Raw genomic sequence first — 24,678 nt, forward strand, 5'->3', positions numbered from 1 at the left:
GATTCATGCATAATTTTACTTTGAAGTCCCAACATTGCCCACATATTGAAGCTACATTCTTTAAATAAATACTATGACCTGATTACAACATTTAAGGTTTGCACCACCTGACAGCATTCAGCATAAAGCTTAACAGGTTTCTCTGCACACAGCTAACTGAAATTTCAGGGAATGGATCTCCTGGTACATGGCTGGGACTGATGGGCAATAGTCCCAAACATGCAATGTTAGCAAAGTGATACTGTTTTATTAAAAGCGTTAAAATTATGCAGTTTTACAAAAAAGTGTAACAAGCATAAGGAGAACTTTGAACTCACCTGCTTTTATTCTATTACAGGGATCAGCTTGAACAGTGATTATCAGCAATCCAACTCCTTTTTCAAGGAACATACAAGATCCAGTTCCCATGCTTTTTTGACTGAAATTGTATTCTCAGCTCCATTTGAATAAAAGCATTACACAGAGAGAGAAATAATAGATTTTGTTGCAATTTGTAGTCGTAGTATTACCAGAGAAATGGAGACCTTTTTTTCAGCATTATTGACTGTGATAGTTGATACCAAATCTGCACATATATAAAAATTGTGACCAATTTGATATTGTTCTTGGAGCTGCTGAAATTGTTGGAGAATTATAATTACAGTATAAATCAAGCATTTGTATCTCTCTTTGCCTGACCACAATCTTCCATCTTTTTTGGGTGGGAGAGGCTCCAAACTATACTTAACAAGAGATAATCAGAAACGACCCATGGGGATATTACGTTTACAGATTCAGGCTAACCTATTTCTCCGTTAGGTGTTCTGAAAGGACATTAGATTTGTCCCTTATGCAATCCAAACTCAGCCAGTGTACTTTGGCTCCAAGTTGCATGAGACCCACTTCAACTGTAGATCAGCAGAGCAGCTCATAACTCAGCAATCACTAATCAGGTATATCAATGTCGCTTGTAAAGTCCATGTACCCAAAATTATTGTCTCCATTTTCCTGATATCTCTCCCAGATAAAGCACACCGACCCAGTGCTTTCCCCTTACTTGGCTGCTGCATGGTGACCAACTGGAGGAATTTAAAGCCTTTTTTAAAAAAAAGCTCTCGGGTCTGCTGAGGTTGTTGATTTCATTCAGGGCAGCGGTAGTGGAGCTAGGCAAGGGAAAGGTTAGAAAAGGACTCCTGATCCTGATCATTCATCAATGAATTCTGCTGCAAAGCATGGGTTTACAGACATCAGGTGAGGACAGCTTTGCCTCCTCCTCTAGCTGCGTAAAGAAAGAAAGACTTGCATTTATATAGCACCTTTAACAACCACCGGACGTCCCAAAGCGCTTTGCAGCCAATGAAGTACTTTTTTTTTTAAAGTGTAGTCACTGTTGTAATGTAGGAAACGCGGCATCCAAGTTACGCACAGCAAGCTCCCACAAACAGTAATGTGATAATGACCAGATAATCTGTTTTAGTGATGTTGACTGGGATAAATATTGGCCAGGACACTGGGGTAACTCCCCTGCCCTTCTGCGAAATAGTGCCACGGGATCTTTTACATTCACCTGAGAGTAGACGGGTCCTGGGTTTAACGTCTCATCCAAAAGACGACACCTCTGACACCCCCTCAGTACTGCACTGGAGTGTCAGCCTAGATTTTTGTGCTCAAGTCTCTGGAGTAGGACTTGAAGCCACTACCTTCTGACTCAGAGGCAAGGGTGCTACCAACTGAGCCACTGGCTACATAGCCTGCTGACACTATGCTCACACTTGAAGAATTAATAATTTGGCAATTATATTTCATTGTGAGTTACCAGTTTCAATAGCAGAGCAAATTGGTAATACAAAAATGATTTTTTTTAATCAATTACTGTGCATGCATGTGCACTATGTGTGGAAGTGCATGCACTTTTTTTAAAACTGTACCTTCTGATTTCTCACATAGCCACGGTCAGTAAAACTCCTGCTGAGAGATGCTGCCAGCCATAGCAAAGCAGGAATGGGCTGGGAAGATCATTGTCTACCATACCTGTTATCCAGTGAATTTTGTCTACAGAATAAATGTACATATGAGGATAGTAAATTCGACAGAAAATGCAGCAAAGCCATTGTTTAATAATAAATTAAACACTGTTGTGTGCAACAAGCATTGGTGGTTTGGTTGCCTGGGGTCCAAATTCCAACATGTGGGCTATAGACTAGAATTATCTCTGTCTACACCCATCAGATTTTGAAGAAGATAGCTTCATGTCTGTAGGTATTTTTAGCAAGGCATCCCAGCAGCAGCAATGAAGTTTTTTTTTTAATGTTTTATTTTTTTGTAAATTATCCCACATCTATAGCCTGCCTTGCAAAGGCACCTCTGGTGCCAAGGAGAGTAGGTAAGTCAGCCTGTACCCAGATTGCCACCTGGGCCCTCTGAAGTTGACTGTCAAGAGGCACAAGGGACTACTGTAGGGAGAGACTGCAGGAGGAGAGAAAGGGTCGGCCCTGCTTTACGTGGCTCAGATCAGAAGCCGAGTAGAATGAGATTGGACCTTCATTTGTCCCTCACTCTGTTTTGAGTGTTTGTACTCTTGAATCATAGATTGTAGATGGTCAACTGACCCCTTTTCTACACATCTGCAGGGTGAGGGATTGCTAATGTGTGTTCTGCCATTCATTGGGAACTCCAAGCAGATCACATTGGCAATCTTCCAAGAAGATCCAACTGAGCTGGCACAAAAATTTGCTCCAGAGCCATCCATGATTGTGCAATCAGCGTGACAAGTTTACACAGGCAGTTTCCATTATAAATATTACCACAGGAATTAATAATGCAAAAAGTTGATGCAAAAAGTGACAAAAATATAACAGGAAGTTACATAAGAAAGGAGCAGGAGTAGGTCATTTGACCCTTTGTGCCTGCTCCGCTATTCAGTAAGATCATGGCTTCTACCTCAACACCACCTTCTCGCACTATCCCCAGATCCCTTGAATTCCTTAGTTTCCAAAAATCTATCAATAGCCGTCTTGAATATACTCAACGATTGAGCATCCACAGCTCTCTGTGGTAGAGAATTCCAAAGAGTCACAAATCTTTAAGTGAAGAAATTTCTCCTCATCTCAGTCCTAAATGTCTGACCTCTTATTCTGAGACTGTGACCCCTAGTTCTAGACTCCTTAGCCAGGGGAAACATCCTCCCAGCATCCTGTCAACATCTGTTATCAGGAATTTACTAGAGTCTATAATTAAGGATACGGTGACTGAACACCTTGAAAGTTTTCAGCTGATCAGAGAGTCAGCATGAATTTGTAAAAGGTAGGTCATGCCTGATGAACCTGATTGAGTTTTTTGAAGAGGTGACTAAAGTAGTGGCAGGGGAATGACTATGGATGTTATATGGACTTCCAGAAGGCATTTTATAAAGTCCCTCATAAGAGATTGTTAAATAAGGTTGAAGCCCATGAAATTGAAGGCAAATTATTAGAACATAAGAAATGGGAGCAGGAGTAGGCATTTCGGCCCGCGAGCCTGCTCTGCCATTCAGTAAGATCATGGCTGATCTTCTACCTCAACTCCACTTTCCTGCACTATCCACATATCCCTTGATTCCCTTCATGTCCAAAAATCTATCGATCTCTGTCTTGAATATACTCAACGACTGAGCTTCCCTCCACAGCCCTCTGGAGTAGAGAATTCCAAAGATTCACCCCTCTCTGAGTGAATACATTTCTCCTCATCTCAGTCCTAAATGGCTAACCCCTTATTTTGAGGCTGTGTCCCCTGGTTCTAGACTCCCCAGCCAGGGAAAACATCCTCCCTGCATCTATCCTGTCAAGCCCTGTAAAAATGTTGTATGTTTCAATGAGATCACCTCTCATTCTTCTAAACTCCAGAGAATACAGGCCTAGTCTACTCAATCTCTCCTCATACGACAACCCCCCACCCCAATCCCAGGAATCAGTCTGGTGAACCTTTGTTGCACTCCCTCGATGGCAAGTATAGCCTTCCTTAGGTAAGAAGAGCAAAACTTTACACAGTGCTCCAGGTGTGGGCTCGCCAGGACCCTATGTAATTGCAGTGAGACATCTTTACTTATACTCAAATCCTCTTGTAATAAAGGCCAACATACCATTTGCTTTCTTAATTGCTTGCTGTACCTGCATATTAACTTTGTGATTCGTGTACAAGGACACCCAGGTCCCTCTGAGCACCAACATTTCCCAATCTCTCACCATTTAAAAACTGCTCTGCCTTTCTATTTTTCCTACCAAAGTGGATAACTTCACATTTCTCCACATTATATTCCATTTGCCATGTTCTTGCCCACTCACTTAGCCTGTCTATATCCCCTTGAAGCCTCTTTGCATCCTCCTCACAACTTACATTCCCACCTAGCTTTGTATCATCAGCAAACTTGGATATATTACATTTGGTCCCCTCATCCAAATCATTGATATAGATTGTGAATAGCTGAGGCCCAAGCACTGATCCTTGTGGTACCCCACTAGTTACAGCCTGCCAACCCAAAATGACCCGTTTATTCCTACTCTCTTTTCTGTTTGTTAACCAATCCTCAATCCATGCTAGTATATTACCCCCAATACCATGTGCCCTAATTTTGTTTAATAACCTCTTGCCTGGCACCTTATCAAATGCCTTCTGAAAATCTAAATACACCACATCCACTGGTTCCCCCTTATCTATTTTGCTAATTATTAATCTAACTCTAACAGATTCGTCAAACGTGATTTCCCTTTCATAAATCCGTGTTGACTCTGCCCAATCCTATTATTATTTTCTAAGTGCCCTGTTACCACGTCCTTAATAATAGATTCTAGCATTTTCCCTACTACTGATGTCAAGCTAACTGGTCTGTATTTCCCCGTTTTCTCTTTTCCCTCCTTTCTTAAATAATGGGGTTACATTTGCTACCTTCCAATTCGCGGGAATCATTCTAGAATCAGTGGAATTTTGGAAGATGACAACCAATGCATCCACTATCTCTATAGCCACCTCTTTCAAAACTCTAGGATGTAGGCCATCGGGTCCAGGGGATTTATCGGCTTTCAGTCCCATTCATTTCACCAGTACTATTTTTATACTAATACAGGGTACTAATTTCTTTCAGTTCCTCATTCTCGCTTGACCCTTGGTTCTCCACTATTTCGGAGAGGTTTTTTGTGTCTTCTTCTGTGAAGACAGACACAAAGGGCTGGATTTTCATTCAGGTGCGGGTTGGTGTCGTGTAATCCGCATTTCGCGTTATCCACACGAATCTAATTCGATGTGGGAGATTGATGCTATTTTAACTAAATTGCCCAATTGAGTTCCAGCGTGTGGGAACCCATGGCAAATGAGTTTCTCCAGTCTGAAAATCACCTCCGATGATGTCATCATTGCAGCTACATTTAAGGTCTGCAAGAAGCCTTGCTTCTTCTGCAGACTGCCAACCTTTTGGCATTTGCTGATGCACTGAGCTGGAAGCAGAATGGCCAGAGAAAGACAGAGGTCTGCACCCCATTTTGACGACGTTGCCCTGCAGGCATTAGTGGAGGGAGCAAGAGCTCACAAGGAGGTGCTCTTCCCTTCATCAGGAAGGAAGAAGCCTCCCCAGCAGACAAAGGCTCCGTGGCTGCAAGTGGCAGAGGAGGTCGACTCCTTATCGGCTACCCGCAGAACCTGGATACAGTGCAGGAAGAGATTTCATGACCTTCAGCGCACTGGAAAAGTGAGTATGAATTTCCCATCACTCTCAATCTGATCCCCATTGCCTTTCCTCACCAGCACTCAGCTTTAGCAATCTCTTCCTCCACATCCCACTTGACACTGACATCCATGCACCCTTACCCATTCCCTCTCTATGGTCACATTCACCTAACTATTCGACTATGCAGCCCTCACACTCCCTATCACTCTGATGCTATGAAAACAACTGACAACACACAGGGAGGGCCCTTGGTCTTGCCACCTCACCCCATCTTTGTCTCCTTCTAAGGATCTATGCTATGGATTCTCTACACTCACTCCTTCATTCTCACTCAAACTCCACTTGTCTCCCCCATTGCAGGAAAAGAGCTCACAATAAAAGAGAATGAGCGAGGACAGGAGGAGGGCCACCGTCAGTTGCCCACCTCACCCCCTGGGAGGAGGCAGTCCTGGAGATCATAGGAGTGGAGGACGATGCGCATGTGGGGAACGGACAGACGGGTGCATCACACCAAGCTGGTGGCAGAATAGTTTTCCATCTCTCTCATTGACATTGCATGAGTTACTGATAATGTTTTGGAAGCTGTAACATTGACTAATGATCATCTGCAATATGCAATGTGCATGTAACCTTGGCACCACATCTCTGACTCTTTACTCCCCCACAGGACCATCGCAAGCACCCATCCCCACTAGCCAGGAGGAACAGGCTGAGCCTCCAGACTCCTCAGGAAGCTGCAATCTCTGAGGGTGCAGCATCAGCAGAATTCAGCACACCCAGCACCAGCGCAGACACTTGCACCTCGGTGGGGCCTTCGGGACATAGAGTAGTGTTGTCACCTGGTGTATCACAGCTCACAAGTGGACGTCAGCAGATTGTGGAGACAGGGACAGCAGTGGAGAGTCCTATTCAGAGGGCGCAGGACTCTGCCAGCTCGGCTCAGCTGCATGTCGACCCTCTGCCTCTGGGTCCATCCACAGTATCAGCGGTGATGGCACTCCAGGGAAAGATGCCAGAGTCTCTGGCAGGTTTTGTCTCCAGGGTTACTGCAAGTGTGGGGTGAATGGAGGAGTCCCTCGCTAACATGAGCAGAGCCTTTGTGAAGTTATTGGCGCATGAATGCATCACCATGGAAAGGATGGCAACCTCCATGGAGGTGCTAAGTCACCAGAGTGTTGAAAACACGGTGAGTGTTCAGAATAGACTGACATCTCTGGAGGAACGATGGTCAGCTATTGAACAGAGAAACCAGACCTTCATGGCAGTCTCTCTGAGTAGGACTGCCAGTGCAGATACGGGTCCCCATGCCCCCCCTGATGTGCAGCAAGGTGCTCTCAAGCCACTTGCAAGCGCTGAGGGGGACCTGACCCATGAGAGGGAAGTTGGTGGCAGACATCAAGGAAGTGGGGGCTCCTCTCCAAGCGCTCACACTTCCATGCCACTGCAGAGCCCCACCAGAGTCCACACCCAACTGAGATCGGCGTCTCAACCCCTGCACAGCCGCAGGGGCAGCAGACTGTTGATGAGCCCTCACAGGTTCACCACCCCAGAGGACGCCCGCCAAAGGTGTCGAGACAGGAGCAGCAAGAAACTGAGCAAGGAGCCTCCACATCTGCTGAAGCCACAGGGGAAGCACCACGTAGGAGCACGCGTAAGAGAAAGATACTGCACAAATAGTCACAAGGGTAGTCACTTGGGTGAAATTTGATGTTTTATGTGTAAAAGCCATCATCTGAATCATGTACATAAAAAATCTGATGGCTACTGCTGTAGTTCTGGCGTGTGTCATTTCGCAAATGGGACTTCGACATTGAGGGCTTAGGATTACTTGCAATTGTCAGTATGGTGGTCAAATTGCTAGGAATCTGCTGGTTCGTGGCCATTGTCAATGCTCAGGTAAGAGGATGCGAGGCAAAAGTGCTTGAGTGGCTAGGCTAAGCAAATCTGTCCAAGATGAGTGCGTTCCTTGCATCCCAGGCAGCTATGTTCTCGTGTACTGCTGCCGCTGGTTGATGGGCCTCTGCAGGATGTTTGTTTTCGCTCTCCTCCTCCTCATTTGAGGAACATAAGAACATAAGAAATAGGAGCAGGAGTAGGCCAATCGGCCTCTCGAGCCTGCTCCGCCATTCAATAAGATCATGGCTGATCTGATCCTAACCGCCAATCCACTATCCAGAACCATCTCCTGAATCTAACAGAATTAGACACACAAAATAGGAGCAGGATCAGGCTACACGGCCCCTGGGCCCGCTCCGCTACCCACAGGGCCATGACCGATCCGAACCTAGACTCATGTCCAAATTCCTGCCCGTTCCCCATAACCCTTAATTCCCTTTACTTCTAGGAAACTGTCTATTTCTGTTTTAAATTTATGTAATGATGTAGCTTCTACAGCTTTTTGGGGCAACATATTCCATGGACCTACCACCCTCTGAGTGAAGTAGTTCCTCCTCATCTCAGTTTTGAAAGAGCAGCCCCTTATTCTAAGACTATGCCCCCTAGTTCTAGTTTCACCCATCATCGGGAACATCCTCCCCACATCCACCCGATCCAACCACTTCACAATCTTATATGTTTCAATAAGATCGCCTCTCATTCTTCTGAACTCCAATGAGTAGAGTCCCAATCTACTCAACCTCTCCTCATATGTCCATCCCCTCATCCCCGGGATTAACCGAGTGAACCTTCTTTGTACTGACTCGAGAGCAAGTATGTCCTTTCTTAAGTATGGACACCAAAACTGTACGCAGTATTCCAGGTGCGGTCTCACCAATACCTTGTACAACTGAAGCAATACCTCCCTATTTTTATATTCTATCCCCCTAGCAAATGAAAGCCAACATTCCATTGGCCTTCTTAATCACTTGCTGCACCTGCACAAGGATATGTGAGGAGCCACTTGGTCCTCAGGAATCTGCAAGCCACGACGCTGTGCCATGTTGTGAAGTGCACAGCAAACCACGATGATTCTGGAGACCCTGGCTGCTGAGTACTGCAGGGCTCCACCTGATCTATCCAGGCATCTGAAGCGTATCTTCAGCAAACCGATAGTTTGCTCGATTATGGCTCTGGTGGACATGTGGCTGGAGTTGTAGGTCTCCTCAATGGCGTCATTAGCCACGTCCTCAGGAGATAGCCCTTGTCTCCAAGTAGCCATCTGTTAAGTTAGTCTGGCGGACTGAATAGTGGAGGCACACTAGACTGGCGCAGTATGAAGGAGTCATGGCAACTGCCAGGGTACTTGGCACAAACATGCAAAATTTCATTCTTGTGGTCACACACCAGCTGAACGTTAAGGGAGTGGAAGCCCTTGCGATTGACAAAAATACCTGGATTGCGATGGGGTGCCTTAAGGGCCACATGTGTGCAGTCAACGACGCCCTGCACCCTTGGAAAGGCTGCCAGATGAGCTAATCCAACCGCACGCGCTGTGACACTTGCTCGATCCTTGGTGAAATGGATGTGATTGTGCGCGAGGGCAAAGAGGGCATCGGTTACCTGCGTGATACAAGTGTGTGCGGCCGCCTAGGAGATGCCGCTGGTGTCTGCTGCTGATCCCTGGAATGAGCCTGAGGCAAAAAAGTTGAGTGCGGTGGTGACTTTGACGGCCACTGGCAAGGCTTGTCCACCTGGTCCTCTGGCCTGCAGGTCTTGTTGCAGCGTTGCGCAGATGTCACCCACTACCTCTCTCAAAAGTCGGAGCCACTTTTGGCACTGCTGCTCAGACATGTTGAGATAGCTGACCCTGTGTCTGTAGACCCTGTTAGGGGGGTATCTCCTGCGCCGACGGGCTTCCATGCGCTGGCCCCTTCTGGCCTGTGCATCTTCAGGTGGGTGAACAGCAGCTTGGCGTGCCTGTTGTTGCTGCTGCTGCTGCTGTTGTTGCTGCTGCTGTTGTTTGGCCTCATCTAATATCCAGAAGGGAAGGAAATAAATGGCTCCCATGCTTCTGGTAGATGCCTTAGTTGAGGAAGCGCTCAGTGACGGTGGCGAGAGGGGTTTCCCAGGAGGTCACACAGGAGATGGGTGTCAGGCTCCAAACTTCCACAGCTGTGGTTATGCCTTCTAAAAGTTCCCCCAGACCTGAGACTACAAAGTCCTGCCACCTGCAAATGATGGCTGATCAAATCTCTTTAATAGTCAGTAATCCAATTGTGCTCCCGCCAGGTTTCACCGTCGTGTTTCAGAACAGGCGTGTTTCACATGGGAAAAGAGTTAAAATCGCAATGGCCATTGCGGTGGCATAGTGGTTAGCACTGTTGCCTCACAGCGCCAGGGACCCGGGTTCAAATCCGGCCTCGGGTGACTGTCTGTGTGGAGTTTGCACATTCTCCCTGTGTTTGCGTGGGTTTCCTCCGGGTGCTCCGGTTTCCTCCCACAGTCCAAAGATGTGCGGGTTAGGTTGATTGGCCATGATAAAAAATTAAAAAAAATTGACCCTTAGTGTTAGGGGGGATTAAATACGTGGGGTTACGGGGATAGGGCTTGGGTGGGATGGCTGTCGGTGTAGGGACCGGGTGCTAGGGTTTGGATGATCAGCCATGATCTCGTTGAATGGCGGAGCAGGCTCGAGGGGCCGAATGGCCTACTCCTGCTCCTAACTTCTATGCTTCTATGTAAAATGGCATTATAGAGGCAATTTAGTGCTTGTTAAGGGCCTTAACGGCCTATCCAGCCTCTTGGAGGTAGGACGAGACGGGACCATCAGACACGAATTTTTGAAAATTGCGTGGAGGCAGGATGGAGACGGGGTCGGGCTCGCCCGCCAGTTTTTGCAATTTTAACCACCCGCACGCCTCCAATCCCGCCTCCACGGCTCAATGAAAATCCTGCCCAAAGTATTTGTTTAACTTCTCTGCCATTTCCTTATTCCCCATAATAATTTCTTGTGTCTCAACCTGTAAGGAACCCACGTTTACTTTTGCTGATCTTTTCCTTTTTACATACCTAGAGAAGCTTTTACAGTCTGTTATTGACTTAGTTAGGAAATTGGCTGAGCAGCTGGAGACAAACAGTAGGGATAACGGGCAGGCAGTCTAATTGGCAGGATGTGACTAGTGGTGTCTCCGCGGAGCTGTGTTGGGGCCTCAACTATTCACTGTATTTATTAATGGCTTAGAAGATGGGATAGAAAGTTACATATACAAAGGTGCTGATGATACAAAGATTGTAGGCAGTGTAGATGAAAGCATAAAATTACAAAGGGATATCGATAGATTAAGTGAATGGGCAAATCTGTGGCAAATGGATTTCAATGTAGGCAAATATGAGGTCTTCCACTTTGGACATAAAAAGGATAGAACAGGGTACTTTCCAAATGGTGAAAAGCTAAAACAGTGGAGGTTCAAAGAGAGTTGGGGGGGGGGGGCGCGGGGGGGGAGGTCCAGGTACATAAGATCATTAAAATGTCATGAACAGGTACATAAAATAATCAAAAAGGATACTGGAATGCTGGCCTTTATATCTAGAGGACTAGAATGCAAGGGGGTAGAAGTTATGCTGTAGCTATACAAAGCCCTGGTTACACCACACCTAGAATACTGTGAGCAGCTCTGGGCACCACACCTTAGGAAATGTAAGCTCGAGGAACAGCACCTCATCTTTCGATTAAGCACTTTACAGCCTTCTGAAATTAACATCAAGTTCAACAATTTCATACCATAACCTCTGCCCCTAACATTTTTTTTCTCTCTCTCTCACATGACAGCTGTTGATCATTCTACCATTGACATTTACACTTCATCTAGAGTCACCTATTGTTTCTTGACTTGTCCCATTACCATCTCCTTTTGCCTTGCACCATCATCCCTTTTGTCTCTTAATCTCTCCTGCCTTCCATCCTATCTCAGACCTTCCCTTTTGTTCTTTCCTCTCCTCCCCCCTCTCCATGCCCCTACACTTGCTTAAAAATCTGTTACATCTCCAAATTTTTCCAGTTCTGACGAAGGGTCATCGACCTAAAATGTTAACTCTGTTTCTCTCTCTACAGATGTTGCCTGACCTGCTGAGTATTTCCAGCAATTTCTGTTATTATTTTAGGAAACATATATTGGCCTTGGAGGGAGTGCAGCATAGGTTTAAAAAGAAAGAAAGACTTGCATTTATATAGCACTTTTCACAACCACCGGACGTCTCCAAGCGCTTTACAGCCAATGAAGTACTTTTTGAAGTGTACCCATTGTTGTAATGTGGGAAATGTATCATTACCAGAATGATACCCGGACTCCAGGGGCTAAATTACGGGGAGAGATTACACAAACTAGAGTTGTATTCCCTGGAATTTAGAAGTTTAAGGAGTGATTTGATCGAAGTTTTCAAGATATTAAGGGGAACAGATAGGGTAGATAGAGAGAAACTATATCTGCTGGTTGGGGAGTCTAGGACTAGGGGGCATAGTCTTAAAAATTAGAACCAGACCTTTCAGAGGTAAAATTAGGAAACATTTCTACACAATTGACCGCAAGTTCGACCAAAACTGTCTCCTTAAGTTAAGTGATACAGTCAAGAAATGTATATTGCAGATATAAAGGGCTACTCATTTGCGGTTTTCACAGATTAGGACAGAGTTATGAAATTCAAGTCCCAAAGCGTGATTCTACCTCTTAACTGGCAATGAGGGATAACTGAGGATGGCTGAAAGTCTGGTCAAAAATAAATCAATGAAGCACATTCAAAACTTGCTCAAGAACATAGATGCTATGTAGGGTGCATCATTGACCATTATGTGACGTAGTATCAATGCTGTAACGCTGAACACATTAATACTGGTTAAAGGCTTGTTGTGTTGGAATATACCAAGTTGAATTATCCCAAGGTGACCATGCCTGATGCAAGCACAGGACACTGACTGGGATCTGTGAATTTCTGAGTATCTAATCTACACCTGTTTAGACAATGATGTGAAAGTTAGTTTCCCTGAGGAAGGGGAGAGATGATTTTCAAGGCCAAATTGATTTACAAGCCTTCCAAGTACTTTTGGCTTTGAAACATTGAAGGACAAATTAGAGAACAAGAAGAGGCTGATCAACTGTCTGATCAATAACTATTTTAGAAATATTTTCTCTGACTGAAATATCTCTCATCAATTAGAGGTGGACATGAGGGGACGCAGCCTCTGAGACCCACACATCAGCTTCTCTACTGGTACTGGTAACAGGATTCTGGTTATCAACGATTAGTGAGGGAATGGACCTCATGGAATTAGAAAGATCCTTCAATTCCTGACAGTGAACCAGTTGACAATGACTTCTCCATATGGTCCCCCAAAACCTGCAGTGCTTCATTCAGTGCCTCAATGTTGAGTTGACTGACTTGCCTGAACCTCTCATGAAGTGTGGGTGAAAGGTTTGCAGATGCTCTAGCACCTTCCAGCTTCTCCCGGCTTCCCTGAAATTAATTGAACCCCTATCTGATGTTGGCACACAGCAGGCCAGTGGACTCCACCGCTATTCCAGCCATTTGCCACATCTTTTAGCCACATAGAACCTCCATATGTGCCTGATGTTCTGCTAGCATCCTTGTTTACATGGCAAGACTCCCGAGAGCATCATCTGTGTGCTCCGCACATGCCTTGAACATCCATTCAACTACATCAGACTCCACTCCACTTCTGCATCTTTTTAAAAATTAGTTTTTATGGGATGTGGGCGCCGCTGGCAAGGCCAGCATTTATTGCCCATCCCTAATTGCCCTTGAGAAGGTGGTGGTGAGCCGCCGCCTTGTACCGCACCGCTGCAGACCATGTGGTGAAGGTACTCCCACAGTGCTGTTAAGGAGGGAGGTCCAGGATTTTGACCCAGCAACGACGAAGGATCGGCGATGTACTTCTAAGTCAGGATGGTGTGTGACTTGGAGGGGAACTTGATGGTGTTCCCATGAGTCTGCTGCCCTTGTCCTTCTAGGTGGAAGAGGTCACAGGTTTGGGAGGTGCTGCCGAAGAAGCCTTGGCAAGTTGCTGCAGTGCATCCTATAGATAGTACACACTGCAGCCACGGTACGCCGGTGGTGGAGTGAGTGAGTGTTCAAAGCAGTGGATGGGGTGCCAATCAAGTGGGCTGCTTTGACCTGGATGGCGTCGAGCTTCTTGAGTGTTGTTGGAGCTGCACTCATCCAGGCAAGTGGCGAGTATTCCATCACACTCCTTGTGCCTTGTAGATGGTAGAAAGGCTTTGGGGAGTCAGGGGTGAGACTCGCTGCAGATTACCTAGCCTCTGACTTGCTCTTGTTGCCACTGTATTTATGTGGCTGATCCAGTTAAGTTTCTGGTTAATGGTGACCCCCAGGATGTTGATGGTGGGGATTCGGCGATGGTAATGCCATTGAATATCAAGGGGCGGTGTTTAGACTCTCGCTTGTTGGAGATAGTCATTGCCTGGCACTTCTGTGGCGTGAATGTTACCTGCCACTTATCAGCCCAAGCCTGAATGTTGTCCAGGTCTTGTTGCACGTGGGTACGGACTGCTTCATTATCTGAGGAGTTGTGAATGGCACTGAACATTGTGCAGTCATCAGCGAACATCCCCATTTCTGACCTTATGTTGGAGGGAGGGTCATTGATGAAGCAGCTGAAGATGATTGGGCCTAGGACACTGCTCTGAGGAACTCCTGCAGCGATGTCCTGGAGCTGTGATGATTGACCTTCAACCACCACAACCATCTTCCTTTGTGCTAGGTATGACTCCAGCCAGTGGAGAGTTTTACCCTGATTCCCACTGACTTCAGTTTTACTAGGGCTCCTTGATGCCACATTCGGTCAAATGCTGCCTTGATGTCAAGGGCAGTTACTCTCACCTCACCTCTGGAATTCAGCTCTTTTGTCCATGTTTGGACCAAGGCTGTAATGAGGTCAGCAGCCATGTGATCTTGGCGGAACCAAAACTGGGCATCAGTGAGCAGGTTATTGGTGAGTAAGTGCCGCTTGATAGCACTGTTGATGACACCTTCCATCACTTCGCTGCCTTCCATGTGCTCTGTGTCTCACTACATCTTGATTCCTCATCTACACTATCTGTACCCCCTCGATTGGGTGTCTCAGTGCTTCTGAGTGCAAAGAAGAGAGTGAATGATAGGGTTGGGGATTAGTCGCCAGATAGGACTACAAGATCTTGTTCATCAGCAATGTTCTCTGTCTCCTCTGGAGGAAATAAACAGTACTGTTAACTTTGGTGTCCTTGAGCTGCATTCTATCTTAGTCTGCTACTTCAAATTTCTTCTGAAGAAAGCAGTAGCTAGTGAAGAGATTGAAGTATATACAAAACATTAAAAAAAGGAAAGATATACATTCTCACAAACCAGCTGAAGGCAGAGACTCCCATATCTCCACCCCCAGCTGCCAGGCTGTCTTCTCTTGCCGGATGAATGCATTGTGTTAATTGTCTTCTGCGGTCTCCAGATCCTGCAGTCACAAGCAGTGAGGATTCAGGGAATGGATAGTAGTAATGGTTGGCGTCAGGAAGCAAGGACCTAAGTTGTGACACTTCAGTGTGCTAGCATGCATTACAGGATAAGACACTTAACATGATTTCTGCCAAGTGACTTTGCTTCTGGAACAAGGGACATGGTGCCATGTAATACCTTAGGGCACAACTTGATTATTACATAGACTTTACAACACAGAAATGGGCCATTCGGCCCAACAGGTTTATTCTGGTGTTTATCCTCCACACAAGCCTCATCCCACCAGTATTGTGCTTAGCGAATACCCATGTGTCCTAGAAATAGTAGATACTTTGCTGGTCATCTTTCAGAACTCAATAGACTCTGGAACGGTACCCATGGATTGGAGGGTAGCTAATGTTACCCCACTATCCAAAAAAGGTGGTAGAGAAAAAGCGGGGAATTACAGACCGGTAAGCCTGACATCGGTAGTGGGGAAAATGCTAGAGTCCATTATAAAAGATGTAATAGCAGAGCACTTGGAAAGCAGTGACAGGATCGGACAAAGTCAACATGGATTTACAAAAGGTAAATCATGCTTGACTAATCTACTGGAATTTTTTGAGGATGTAACTGGTAAAATAGATAAGGGAGAACCAGTGGATGTGGTGTATTTGGACTTTCCGAAGGCTTTCGATAAGGTCCCGCATAAGAGATTAGCATGCAAAATTAAGGCACATGGGATTGGGGGCAAGGTATTGACTTGGATAGAGAACTGGTTGGCAGACAGAAAGCAAAGAGTTGGAATAAACGGGTCATTTTCTGAGTGGCAGGCAGTGACTAGTGGGTTATTACAAGGATCGGTCCTAGGACCCCAGCTGTTCACAATATATATTAATGATCTGGACGAGGGAATTGGATGTAATATCTCCAAATTTGCAGACGACGCAAAGCTGGGTGGGAGGGTATGCTGTGAGGAGGATGTCGTGAAACTCCAGTACGATTTGGACAGGTTGGGTGATTGGGCAGAAACATGGCAAATGCACTATAATGTGGATAAATGTGAGGTTATCCACTTTGGTGGCAAAAACAAGAAGGCAGATTATTATTTGAATGGCAATAGATTGGGAGAAGGGGAAGTGCAAAGAGACCTGGGTGTTCTTGTGCACCAGTCGCTGAAGGTAAGCATGCAGGTGCAGCAGGCGGTTAAGAAGGCAAATGGTATGTTGGCCTTCGTAGCAAGAGGGTTCGAGTACAGGAACAAGGATGTCTTGCTACAGTTGTACAGGGCCTTGGTGAGACCGCACCTTGAGTATTGTGTGCGGTTTTGGTCGCCTTACCTGAGGAAGGACGTTCTTGCCATGGAAGGAGTGCAGCGAAGATTCACCAGGCTGATACCTGGGATAGCAGGAATGACGTATGAGGAGAGATTGTGTCGATTGGGCTTATACTCACTGGAGTTTAGAAGATTGAGAGGGGATCTCATCGAAACCTATAAAATTCTGACAGGCCTGGACAGACTAGATGCAGGAAGGATGTTTCTGATGGCCGGGGAGTCCAGAACCAGGGGTCATAGTCTAAGGAGAAGGGGTAAGCCATTTAGGACTGAAATGAGGAGGAATTTCTTCACCCAGAGATTGGTGAACCTGTGGAATTCTCTGCCACAGAGGGCGGTGGAGGCCAGTTCATTAAATATATTCAAGAAAGAGTTGGATATATTTCTTAGTAAGGCTAAAGGGATCAAGGGATATGGGGAGAAGGCAGGGACAGGGTACTGAATTTGGATGATCAGCCATGATCTCATTGAATGGCAGAGCAGGCTCGAAGGGCCTAATGGCCTACTCCTGCTCCTATCTTCTATGTCTATGTTTCTATGTTTCTCCTTGATTCATTTATCTGGCCTGATATTCATCTGAAAACAGTCTTACCTTCACTGACCTAATGAGATCCTTAAACTTCTTCCAATACTGCAAGGAGGAATTTGGTATTATGAAGGTTCCATCGCAGCCACAGCCACCTCCTTCCACATGGCCCATGCAGCTCCATGTGATGACATTTTCCTTGGTTTTCCAACAATGCATCCCTCCATTCTCTGATTTGGGCCAGCAGCATTTCGGCATCAGCCTCAGAAAAAATAGAAGCTTGCCTTTTTTCCTTCTTTAGTTCCAGCCCTTTCATTACCTTGTCCAAACGCCTGCTCAGCCTTTTAACTGCATGGAGCCCTTTAAATAGGGAACTCACGCCGTTGTTCTGCCCTCTGCCTGAATTATTCTGGGTTTGTCCAGTGTTTCCAACTTCCTGCTGGTGGCCTTGTCCAGTGTATCCGGCCTCCTGCCGGTGCCCTTGTCCAGTGTATTTGGCCTCCTGCCAGTGGTTTTGTCCAGTGTATCCGGCCTCCTGCTGGTGCCCTTGTCAGTGTATCTGGCCTCCTGCTGGTGGCCTTGTCCAGTGTATCCGGCCTCCTGCTGGTGCCCTTGTCAGTGTATCTGGCCTCCTGCTGGTGGCCTTGTCCAGTGTATCCGGCCTCCTGCTGGTGCCCTTGTCCAGTATACCTGGCCTCCTGCTGGTGCCCTTGTCCAGTATATCTGGCCTCATGCTGGTGCCCTTGTCCAGTATATCTGGCCTCCTGCTGGTGGCCCTGTCTAGTATATCTGGTGTCCTGCTGGTGCCCTTGTCCAGTATAACTGGCCTTCTGCTGGTGCCCTTGTCCAGTATATCTGTCCTTCTGCTGGTGGCCCTGTCTAATATATCTGGCCTCCTGCTAGTGGCCTTGTCCAGTGTACCTGGCCTCCTGCTGGTGACCTTGCCCAGTGTTTCTGGCCTCCTGCTGGTGCCCTTGGCCAGTGTATCTGGCCTCCTGCTCGTGGCCTTGTCCAGTGTATCTGGCCTCCTGCTCGTGGCCTTGTCCAGTGTATCCGGCCTCCTGCTGGTGCCCTTGTCCAGTGTATCTGGCCTCCTGCTGGTGGCCTTGTCCAGTGTATCCGGCCTCCTGCTGGTGCCCTTGTCCAGTGTATCTGGCCTCCTGCTGGTGCCCTTGTCCAGTGTATCTGGCCTCCTGCTGGTGCCCTTGTCCAGTATATCTGGCCTCCTGCTGGTGCCCTTGTCCAGTATATCTGGCCTCATGCTGGTGCCCTTGTCCAGTATATCTGGCCTCCTGCTGGTGGCCCTGTCTAGTATATCTGGTGTCCTGCTGGTGCCCTTGTCCAGTATAACTGGCCTTCTGCTGGTGCCCTTGTCCAGTATATCTGTCCTTCTGCTGGTGGCCCTGTCTAGTATATCTGGCCTCCTGCTAGTGGCCTTGTCCAGTGTACCTGGCCTCCTGCTGGTGACCTTGCCCAGTGTTTCTGGCCTCCTGCTGGTGCCCTTGTCCAGTGTATCTGGCCTCCTGCTCGTGGCCTTGTCCAGTGTATCCAGCCTCCTGCTGGTGGCCTTGTCCCACTAGCATTAATTAAATTAGCAGAGCCTTGTATTTCTGGCGGGTCAGCATCCTTTAATTTTGATGGATGTAAGTTCCACTTTGCCACACTTACGCCAGCGGAGTGGAACCCCAGGAATTTTCAGGCTTTGTTCCATCTGACGTGGTGCACTTAATCAATGAAGCACTAGGGGAAGTTATCGAGGAAAAACATAACATTACAATGTTATTATTTGAAATTTTGTTTCACATGAGCCGCAGTGTGAAGAAATAAAAATGCGCATACATGGTGAGGTTTCCGTCTTTCAAAATGTATGTTTTTGTTTCGGCAAAACCAAAACTGTATCAGAGGACCTTTGCCTAAAAGTTGCAAATCAGTTTGAAGCAGCTTTTTCTCATAGCTGTAGTCAATGGTAAGGTCACTCCTAACCAATTAGAGTGCAGAATGGCTCCAGCTTTATTTTTTCCTCTTGAATGTCGGCCTCTTGTTTTGTGCTTTTAGAGGTAAGAGAAACATTTAAGGGGGAAAAATTTGGTTGATTTGCGCCTCCCATTATGGGGCGCAAAGCAACAAGCACCTGGGCGCGGCGCCGTTAATGCCTCCCGTGCAATTCAGCGGGAGGTTAGCGGCAGCGGTAACCGCTAGCGCCCTGCGGCACTGTGCCTCCAGCGATGACATCATCGCTGTGCACAGCGCCCTGGCTGCGATCTTCGGTAGCGCCCCCTGACTTCCCGCCGGACACTCTATTCGACAGGGTCAAGGGGGCCTACCTGCGGTTGGGGCAGCGCAAATTAAAGGGGAGGTGCCGAGCAGCTACCTTTGTTGCTGGCCACCTGCCAGCACCTGCCCCCGTTGCTGTCCTCGGCCTCCTGTGCAGCCCCCCCATGGGGTATCAGTTACGCTCCGTGAACCCGGCACTTCTCTTGAGTACCAGGCTCTTTTGTCGGCACTCCAATCCCTGGTGGCCCAGCTGGGCCCCGGGTTGCGCTGCGCTCGGCCCCTGCCCTTTAATAAGGGGAAGAAGGCCTGCAGTACTGTGGCGCGACGTACCGCAGCGCGTGGCGCTGCTGCACATAGCATTGTGATATTCACTCGCAGCGCCCCAAGAGGGAGGCGGGGTGCTACCAGTTGATTTCGGGCGCGGGGATGCTAACTTTTTCGGGGTGCTACTTTTAGCGCCCTGGCGAATTTAGTGCCCCAAAGAGGGCGCGATCCAATTTTGCCTCCAATTAGTCCCAGCGCAGATTTCAATGCGGAGGATCTAAATGTGGGGTAAGATTTATGGGCCTAGAAATTGGATAAGGTCCAAAAATGGGTGGTGTCACGGGCCAGAGCTATTTGCCTGCGCCCGTTCTAAGTGGTGCAGGCAGCATGCAAATTCATGCTCTCTGCTGATTGTAATGATTGGAGGGCTGATCTCAGCAATAAAAGTGCTGCCGATTGGTTTAGCACTCAATGGGTGGGCGGGGTGGTGCAATATCGGGTGCAGCCTAATGGCCAATAAAGTTTGGCCTAGACTGTCTGCACTACTTAAACGGGAGGTGCTTTGTTGCAGAAGCACTTCATGCTCACTGTAGAGAAAGCCATGGCACAACAAGGGAATGAGCTAGAAGGTTTTCAGATGCTGCACTGGAGGCCTTGGTCCTGGGGGTGCAATGAAGGCGGGCTGTCTTGCGTGTCCTCTACCTATAGGGAGGCTAGAGACCATCCAAGGCTATTTGCAGAAGGTTGTGGGAGGTACATGGGTGACCAAAAGGCAGAGCAAGGGCAGGAAGGTAGTGCAGAAATCCCCTGGGGTTGTCTCCCTTAGCAACAGGTTCACCGTCTTAGGTACTGTTGTCGGGGGGGGTGACGCATCGGGGGAAGGCACCAGCAGCCAGGCTCATGGCACCATGACTGGCTCTGTTGCAAAGAAGGGAGGGAAAAAGAGTGGCAGGGCTATAGTAATAGGGGATTCGATTGTAAGGGGAATAGATAGGGGTTTCTGTGGTCGCGACCGAGACTCCAGGATGGTATGTTGCCTCCCTGGTGCAAGGGTCAAGGATGTCTCGGCGCGGGTGCAGAACATTCTGGAGGGGGAGGGGGAACAGCCAGTTGTCGTGATACATGTTGGTACCAACGACGTAGCTAAAAAAAGGGAAGAGGTCCTACAAGTAGAATTTAGGGAGTTAGGAGCCAAGCTAAAAAGTAGGACCTCGAAGGTAGTAATCTCTGGATTACTACCAGTGCCACGTGCTAGTAAGAGTACAGAGAACAGGATAGTTAGGCTAAATACGTGGCTTGAGCAGTGGTGTAAGAGGGAGGGTTTTAAATTTTTGAGGCATTGGAACCAGTTTTGTGGTAGGTGTGACCTATACAAAAGGGACGGTCTACACCTGTGCAGAGATGGAACTGATGTTCTCGGGGTAATTTTTGATAAAGCAGTTCGGGAGCATTTAAACTAGTATGGCAGGGGGCTAGAAACCTATGTAGTGAAATAGAGGAAAGTGAAAGGCAGACAGAAATAAATGGTAAAAGGGTGAGGAACAAAAAACAAAGGGCCAAACTAATTCATAAAAAATGTGAGCATAAAAAAAGCCTGAGGGTTTTATACCTTAATGCGAGAAGCATCAGGAACAAGGTAGATGAATTAGCTGTGGAAATAGAGGTTAATAATTATGATCTAATTGGGATTACGGAAACATGGTTGCAGGGTGAGCAGGGCTGGGAGCTTAACATACAGGGGTATTCAGTATTTAGGAAGGATCGACAAAAAAGAAAGGGAGGAGGGGTAGCATTGCTAGTAAAAGAGGGGATAAATGCAATTGAAAGGAAGGATATTAACTCAGTTAATACAGAATCTATATGGGTGGAGCTAAGAAATAGCGAGGGGCGAAAAACATTAATAGGAGTGGTATATAGGCCTCCAAATAGTAAAATAGAGGTTAGGGAGGGCATCACGAGGGAAATTAGAGAAGCGTGCAATAAGAGCACAGCTGTCATCATAGGTGACTTTAACTTACATATAGATTGGACTAGCCTAATCAGTAAAAATAATGAGGAGGAGGAATTCCTTGAGTGTTTAAGGGATGGTTATCTGGATCAATATGTCGAGGAACCAACTCGGGAACAGGCTATATTGGACTGGGTACTGTGCAATGAGAAGGGACTAATCAGTAATCTTGTTGTACGGGGACCCTTGGGTCAGAGCGATCATAACATGATCGATTTCTCACTCGAAATGGAGAGCGAAGAAATTGACTCAGAGACTAAGGTCCTGAATTTAAACAAGGGGAATTATGATGCCATGAGACGGGAACTGAGTAGGTCTGATTGGACAACGTTCCTGAGAGGACTGGAGGTAGATAAACAATGGCAAACATTTAAAGATAGAATGACAAAATTACAAAAATTGTTTATACCAATCTGGCATAAAAGGAAATCTAAAAAGGTGACTCAACCGTGGATAACAGGGGAAATTAGAGACAGCATAAAATCCAAAGATAGGGCGTATAAAATAGCCAAAAAAAGCGCCAGAGCGGAAGATTGGGAACAGTTTAAGATAGAGCAAAGGAGGGCAAAGGGCATGATCAAGAGGGGCAAAATAGCTTACGAAAACAAGCTGGCGGAAAATATAAAAACTAACTCCAAAAGCTTTTATAAATATATCAAAAGGAAAAGACTGGTGAAAACCAAAGTTGGTCCATTGCAGTCAGATACGGGGGAATATATAATGGGAAATAAGGAAATGGCAGATCAACTAAATGCATACTTTGGGTCAGTCTTTACGAAGGAAGACACAAAAAACCTCCCTGGGATATCGGGAAAAATAGGGACATTGGCAAAGGAGGAACTGACGCAAATCAATATCTCTAAGGATATGGTGTTAAGGAAGCTAAAGGGATTGAAGGTGGACAAATCCCCAGGGCCTGATAACATGCATCCTAGGGTACTGAAGGAGGTGGCCCTAGAGATAGCGGATGCACTAAGGATGATTTTTCAGAATTCATTAGACTCGGGAACAGTGCCGATGGATTGGAGGGTAGCTAACGTTACCCCACTATTCAAAAAGGGGGGTAGGGAAAAAGCAGGTAATTACAGACCTGTAAGCCTTACATCAGTTGTGGGCAAAATGCTGGAGTCCATCATTAAGGATGAAATAGCGGAGCACTTAGCAAATGGGGACAGGATAGGACAGAGTCAACATGGATTTACAAAGGGTAAATCGTGCTTGACTAATCTATTGGAATTTTTTGAGGGAGTAACTGGTAGAATAGATGGGGGAGAGCCAGTAGATGTGGTGTACCTGGACTTCCAAAAGGCCTTCGATAAGGTCCCACATAAAAGATTAGCATGGAAAATTGAGGCTCATGGGATAAAGGGGAAAGTTTTGGCGTGGATAGGGAACTGGCTGTCAGATAGAAAACAGAGAGTTGGAATAAACGGCTCATTTTCTGAATGGCAGGCAGTAACAAGTGGGGTACCACAGGGATCTGTCCTGGGCCCCCAGCTGTTCACAATTTACATTAATGACCTGGATCAGGGAGTCGGATGCAGCATTTCCAAATTTGCAGACGACACTAAACTAGGAGGTGGGGTGGGCTCAGAGGAAGAGACCAGGAAGCTCCAGAGCGATTTGGACAGACTGGGCGATTGGGCGGATAAATGGCAGATGCACTATAATGTGGACAAGTGCGAAGTTATCCACCTTGGGTGCAGGAACGGGAGGGCAAATTATTATTTAAATGGCAATAGATTGGGAGAGGGGGAAGTACAGAGAGACCTGGGTGTTCTTGTACACCAGTCACTGAAGGCGAGCATGCAGGTGCAACAGGCGGTCAAGAAGGCAAACGGTATGCTGGCCTTCATAGCAAAAGGGTTAGAATACAGGAACAGGGATACCTTGCTGCAGCTGTACAGGGCACTGGTGAGACCACACCTCGAGTACTGTGTACAGTTTTGGTCGCCTCATCTGAGGAAGGATGTTCTTGCCATGGAGGGGGTGCAGCGGCGATTCACCAGGCTGATACCAGGAATGGCGGGAATGACCTATGAGGAGAGACTATGTAGTTTAGGGATGTACACACTGGAGTTTAGAAGATTGAGAGGGGACCTCATAGAAGTGTATAAAATTCTGACAGGTCTAGACAGACTGGATGCAGAAGGAATGTTTCCCTTGGCGGGTGAAAACAGAACTAGAGGACATAATTTAAGGATAAGGGCTAAACCATTTAGGACAGAGATGAGGGGGAATTTCTTCACTCAGAGAGTGGTGAACCTGTGGAACTCATTGCCACAGAGGGCAGTGTACGCCAGCTCATTAAATATATTTAAGAGGGAATTAGATATATTTCTACGGGCAAAAGGGGTTAAGGGTTACGGAGAGAAGGCGGGGACGGGATACTGAATTAAAGGATCAGCCATGATCTCATTAAATGGCGGAGCAGGCACGAAGGGCCGAATGGCCTACTCCTGCTCCTATCTTCTATGTATCTATGTATCTATGAGATTGCTGACTCCGTCACGGCCACCAGTGTAATCCCAAAGATCTGGATTCAGTGCCAAGAAAAGTTTAATGACCTCACACGGCTGGTCAAGTTGAGTGAAGGCTTCAGTAAATGCCATATCCCACCATCTGCGCCACAAACCTCACCCACTGCTCAGTGCACCACACCCCCATCACTCACCTACCAACAATCTCTAGCTATCACCACTCATACCTCACAATCATAGCTTCACCTCACCCTCACAACCTTACCACTGCTGCAAATCTCACACCTTGTACACACTGACAGCTATTAAACTATGGCAGGCACATCACCCAACCACATTACACTACACTCACTGACTGACACACTTCCTTTTCTCTTGCAGGCCAAAGGTGGCACATAACAGGAGGGAGCAACAGCAGATGAGAGGCGGCCAAGCCTCAATAGAGAATCTGACCGACCTGGATGAATCCGCGCTTGAAATTATTGGAGGGACAGTGACGGAGTCGGTGGCCAGCAGAGAAGTTGAAACCATTGCTGACGATAACGGTATGCTCATACCTAATCCTTCTTCTCACATCCACTTCCCCCTCATCCTGTGGCAGAGCCACCAAGGGACTCTTATATCGATGTACATAGTTATCTGTAACAGAATGAATCTGTACCTGTATTTGTTTTACTACATGTAAATAGCGCGGTCCCTAGAGGGTTAAGACCAAACGCGATGACGTCACCACGTGGGTCA

At 46.9% G+C, this 24,678-nt stretch overlaps 1 protein-coding gene across 9 annotated transcripts in view; it reads left to right on the forward strand.

Annotated features, from left to right (window-relative positions):
* The window catches only part of LOC147083068 (protein odr-4 homolog), a 158,791-nt gene extending 158,327 nt beyond the window's left edge, over positions 1-464 (forward strand). For all 9 annotated transcript variants that reach the window (XM_085980293.1, XM_085980295.1, XM_085980289.1 and 6 more), the window contains one exon: positions 338-464. In XM_085980293.1, coding sequence (XP_085836419.1) covers positions 338-349 — 12 coding nt within the window. In that variant the 3' untranslated portion in view covers positions 350-464. The remainder of the gene's footprint in view (positions 1-337) is intronic.
* The last annotated feature ends 24,214 nt before the right edge of the window (positions 465-24,678 follow it).

The sequence above is a fragment of the Somniosus microcephalus genome, unplaced genomic scaffold (genome assembly GCF_052327205.1).
Source record: "Somniosus microcephalus isolate GS21.2 unplaced genomic scaffold, FLI_Smic_1.0 scaffold105, whole genome shotgun sequence".
Classification (NCBI taxonomy): Eukaryota; Metazoa; Chordata; class Chondrichthyes; order Squaliformes; family Somniosidae; genus Somniosus; species Somniosus microcephalus.